The sequence below is a fragment of the Austrofundulus limnaeus genome, unplaced genomic scaffold (assembly GCF_001266775.1).
Source record: "Austrofundulus limnaeus strain Quisiro unplaced genomic scaffold, Austrofundulus_limnaeus-1.0 Scaffold69, whole genome shotgun sequence".
NCBI lineage: Eukaryota > Metazoa > Chordata > Actinopteri > Cyprinodontiformes > Rivulidae > Austrofundulus > Austrofundulus limnaeus.
This window is the reverse complement of record NW_013952471.1, coordinates 848,628-853,649: the sequence shown is the minus strand read 5'-3', so window position 1 is coordinate 853,649 and position 5,022 is coordinate 848,628. Positions and strand designations below refer to the sequence as shown.

Below are 5,022 nucleotides of genomic sequence, written 5' to 3'. Positions count from 1 at the left end.
AAAATAGACAATTCAATAAATAAAATTGTGGGCATAAGATAAATAAATTAAAATGTTTAATGTGAATGATTCAAATAAAAAAATGTAAAAATAAATTTGATAAAGTACAAATGAAAATATAGCCTTTTTAAACTTTTTGCAACCAGAAGCTGCTCTTCATATTAGTGACAAACAGTAACAGTTACAACAGCTTTTTGACAAGTTTAAACTTTCATTAAAATACATTCAAAATGTTTTAAAATAAACTACAAAAATTAATTTAAAGTGCAAATTAAAATATAGTTCTGCAACTGTAGGCTATTTGATAATATTTTGAACTTTTAAAATATTGCATGGTAAAAACAGAAGCTGCTCTTTATATTAGTGACAAACTTTGGTGTTTTTTGATGAGTTACTTTCATTTTTGTTTCTACTTTTCATTTAAAATAAGTTTCCATTCTCGGCAGGTTTCTAAAGTTCTTCTACATACTGTATTAAAATAGTTGTTAAACACCTGAGTGGTGCACTACTGCTACTAGTGGTGAGAAAGTGTATTACACCTTATTCAAAATCAATGCAGTCCCACGGCCCTCGGCGGCCCAAAGTTAAAAACTGTTGTTCTTTTGAGGCCCTCAAGGTGGTGCTTGCGGCCCACAGGTGAAGAATCTCTGGTCTGGAAGGTTTTATTTGTTTGTGTGGATTTGTCATGTTCCGGATGAATCTACACTAGCATATTACTTTGTGTTTTCCATGAATTATCTTGAAAGTGAAAGATGTAACAAGCTATGTCGAGTACACTCAGAAGATTTTCCACTAAGCTTTAAACTGTGTGTGTGATGCACCTCTTCACCACCACCGTGTCAGCATTAGCATTACCTACTTTATGTGCAAATGACAACTTTGTAATATCACGCAATAAAGAAAAAACATCGGTCAACAACCAGTGTTCAAGAATAGCAAAGACTCCATGACTATTTTTAACAAAACAGTGACTTAACCCCTTAGAATACGTTGGCAGAAAAATATTAATGAGGAAGAAACACAGAAGAAGGTCAGAATAGAAGGGTAACCTAATTTCACCTAATTTCCCTCTGGGATCAATAAAGTATTTTTGAATTGAATTGAATTGAAAATGTTTCAAAGTGCTTCTGTGGCCGCAGGGCCCTAAGCAGCTACTTAGTTTGCTTGTGCCTTGGGCTCTGTGCAAAGCCTGCAGCACTCATTTACAGTCATCTCGTTCTGCTCAGTATTCTCTAACTTCACATTTACCAGACATACAAAGCATAACTTCACATTTACCAGACATACAAAGCATAACTTCACATTCACTTGAGGTACGAACTGTCTGTCTTTACACCTGACTGAGGCACAAACCATGACTTCACACCTACCTTAGATATATGGTTTCGGCTTTGCATGGTAGAGTTGCAGTTGTTCACAAAGTGGTGAAGCTTGCTCCATCCTTGCTTGTGAATGACTGAGCGTTTCAGGGATGCTCCCTTTCCACCCAACTGTAACACAGGCTTCTTTCCAATGAACCTGTTCACCTGTGGAATGCTCCAAACGTGTTATTTTGAACATTCATCAACGTTCCCAGTCGTTTGTTGTTCCTGGCCTTTTTTTTTTTTTTTTTTTTGGAACATGTTGCAGGCGTCAAATTCAAAATGAGTGAATATTTGCAAAAAAAAAAACACAAAAAAAAACAATGTTTAAATTAAATAAGTGAACATTAATTATCTTGTCTTTGTAGTTTGTTCAATTGAATATGGGTTTAAAATGATTTGCAAATCATCATATTCTGTTTTTATTTATGTTTTATACAATGGCCCAACTTCATTGGAATTGGTGTTGTACAAAGCCTCATTTAAAAATATCTGAACTATCATTGTTTGCTTGTTCTGTATCCACTAAGAATTCATGTTTTCACACTCACTTCAAAACACTCAGTCGACCCCACTTCACCACAGACACCAGGTTTTTCTTTATTATGATGTCCATTTGTCATTTTATGCAGGTGTTTTATCCCAAAGAGATGTTCAACCAACCATACATCCTCAACCTATTGTGTGAACAGGTCAGTATGTTTACTCTAATAAACTAGTTTCATTATATATATATTAATGAAATAAGCATTTAGCTTGTGGATTTAGACATTTTATGTTGTCATTTTAGATCATGAGAGACACGTACACTGATACCTGTTATAGGATCAGCAGAGAGGAGAGAAGGAAGATGAAGGACCTCCTTGGTGAGATTTTTTTATACAGCCATATAGAGCAGTGTTTTCTCTTTTGATTGGGTTTATATCAATGACAACTCACTATACTATTTTTATTGTTTTTATAGTAAATTTTAAAGTTGGATCAACAATAAGCACCATCCAAGATGACAACATAAAGAGGAGGATTGTCATTGCTGCTCGAGACAACTGGGAACATTACTTTGCTCGACTGTTTACTGTAATGGTGAGTACAAATCTCAGAAGTGCACAGAAATTTAAAGGCCAATATTATGTGTTTCTCATGCATATATTTAAATACTATACCATAATAAAGTATCTATGTCACCTTTAGTTGTTATTAAAATCCTGTTTTTATGTTTAAATAGAAAATAAACTTATCTTCTCATCACTTCCTCTTCTAAACGCCTTGAAATTGGCCTCTGTCTCTTTAAGAACCTCCTTCTGCTTCTGTTCTGTCCCGTTCGGGTGGGGGGGGTTGTGCGTGCGCTGTGATGCAGTTTACTTGGCATCTAAATATACTTTTCCTCAAAGGTATTTTTAATCTGAAAAGAGCTTCACTGAGTGAGAAGTAGTGTTAAGAGCAGCAGACAGTAAGTTTCACTTTCAGTTTAGAGCCTGCAGGAGTCATGGGCAGGTGTGTGAGGAGGGGGTGCGCTCTGCCATGAGGAAGTTCGGCTTAAAGAGGTGTTTCTGGTACCAAAAGGTGTTTCTGGTCCCAAAAGGTGTTTCTGGTCCCCACCTGTCGTTTTGCTCCTCAGCATGGCTTCCTAAAAACACTGCAGGATTTCTCAAACATGCATGAATGAGTCAGAGCAAGACTTCGGACATGTTTTTTATGAGAGTATAACATTACTGTATAACATGATATAAAACTCAAAAAGTTGTTTTTACATGATGTTGCCCCTTTAAAGAATATTAACTGACCAAAGTGCTGCAAAAGTATAACATATAAAAGTATTATTAGGTAAGTCAGTAGAGGTGTGATGAGTTCTTGGAAGGTCAACATGTCATAAAATTTGTTGTTGAGTTAAAAACTGTCTCGAATTGAAAACAACAAAAACTCTGACTCGTGCTCCTGCAGCCCACAGGTCTGCAGGTACAAGCTGAGAAGTGCACACCTGTTTTAAAACACAACTGACTTGGTGCTGAATTCACATGATTTGTCAATGCTGAGAGAGGATGATTAGACTGTGATTAGACGTCTTGTCATTTCTGGATGAATCTGAGCATTTTTGCATGTTTTTGATTGCACATGTTTCAATATTTTCCTTCAAATACAGCTTGTAGCTGTTTCACAGGAAGCTTTAGGGACAGAAAAATGTTATGATTTAGTTTATATTTCTACTCTCTAATTAGGTTATGATCAAAGGTTTAAATTCTTCCAGAATTATTAATTTTTATTTTATTGTATATAGAAGTTAGTTTTTTTTAAAACAAAATGAACTTTTAAAAAAAAAAATATTTTTTTACAGAGGAAAGTTGAGCTCCAGACAGACTGTAGATGGAACCTCTTCAGCTGATCGTCCATCACAGCATTTTTAGTGAAAAATTAACAGTCATTCTGATTCACAATGAAAAGTAAAACAAACTTTAAACCGGCACTGTTATGGAACACCTCAATATGCTCCTGGGTCTGCTCCCTCTCTGTAGCAGACAAAGTTTGTTCTTCTTCATCACCACCATCATCATCATCATCATCATCAGCTGTGATTTCCAGAATCTTCTCTGTGAGGTCAGACACTTTATCAGCAAAACTCAGAACTTTGACTTTTTTCTTGTTCCAGAAGCCTCTGATCTCATTCACCATTTTATCTGTGATGATCAGCATTTCTTGATTCTTGAAAGTCTCTTTTTGGTCTTGCTTTGGCTTTGGGCTGGATCTGGATCTGGTCTCAGATCCCTCTGAGATCAGATAGTGAACTTTGTTCAGACTCAGTTTCTTCCAGTGGTGTGAATCTGTTTCGAAGAAACACTGCTTCATTTCTCTGGCTGTTATCAGCTGTTTTGATTACAGCCTGTTGCTTTCTTCTCCTTGCTGGAGGAGAGAAAACATTTCTCTGTAATTCTGGCCATTCGATGTCATCTAAGAACTGAATACTTCCTGAGAGATTTTTTGGTCTGGCACCAATAGAGTTCCATACAGTTTTACACTCAGAAGCAGCTTCCATCTCCTCTCCATGTTGATCTCTCCTCTCAGCCTTCTCACCCATTTTAACACATGTTGAGTTCTCCAAAGCATTCATCTTCTCCAGACGATGAATCTTGAGCTCCAACACCGTCACCTTTTGGAGAAGCTGGCAGAAATCCTCTTTGGAATAGTAAGGAGGCATCTTGAAGCTTTTCTGTACTCACTCTCAGCAGATGATGTTTCAAAAATCTTCTCAGGTTCTTCAACAGCCAAAAATAAAATTTARTGTTCTTTTTTTATTCAAGATCATCCATCACAATCATCACCAGCATATCTCTGTTGTTAAAACAATTTACCATAAAAAGGTTCTTTTCATCCAGCTGGAGTCACGGTCCTGAGCAGTCCAGTCCTTGCTCACTCATATCAGTCCACCTGCAATGTGGCCTTGGTCCGTCGATCTAGTGGTCTCTGCCGACAACACCAACTGTTATGGCAATATTTATTTAACAAAGACAGAAATACGTGGTCCAAGAATGAAGGTACTCCGTGAGATGATCAGCTGAGTTTTATTGCAACAACAGGAAACAGAGACCAACCTGGCCTGTCTCTGTGCCTCTGCTTCTCTCTGTCACTGTCTCTCCACACAACTCACTGTGTCTCCAGAGGCCTCATA

The 5,022-nt window shown here is 37.0% G+C and overlaps 1 protein-coding gene across 1 annotated transcript in view; it reads left to right on the top strand.

Annotated features, from left to right (window-relative positions):
* Nucleotides 1-5,022, top strand: part of myo15b (myosin XVB) — a gene marked incomplete in the record, with an annotated part of 164,390 nt that overhangs the window by 122,187 nt on the left and 37,181 nt on the right. The window contains 3 exon segments of the mRNA XM_014010452.1: nt 1,994-2,053; nt 2,152-2,227; nt 2,326-2,444. Coding sequence (XP_013865906.1) covers nt 1,994-2,053; nt 2,152-2,227; nt 2,326-2,444 — 255 coding nt within the window.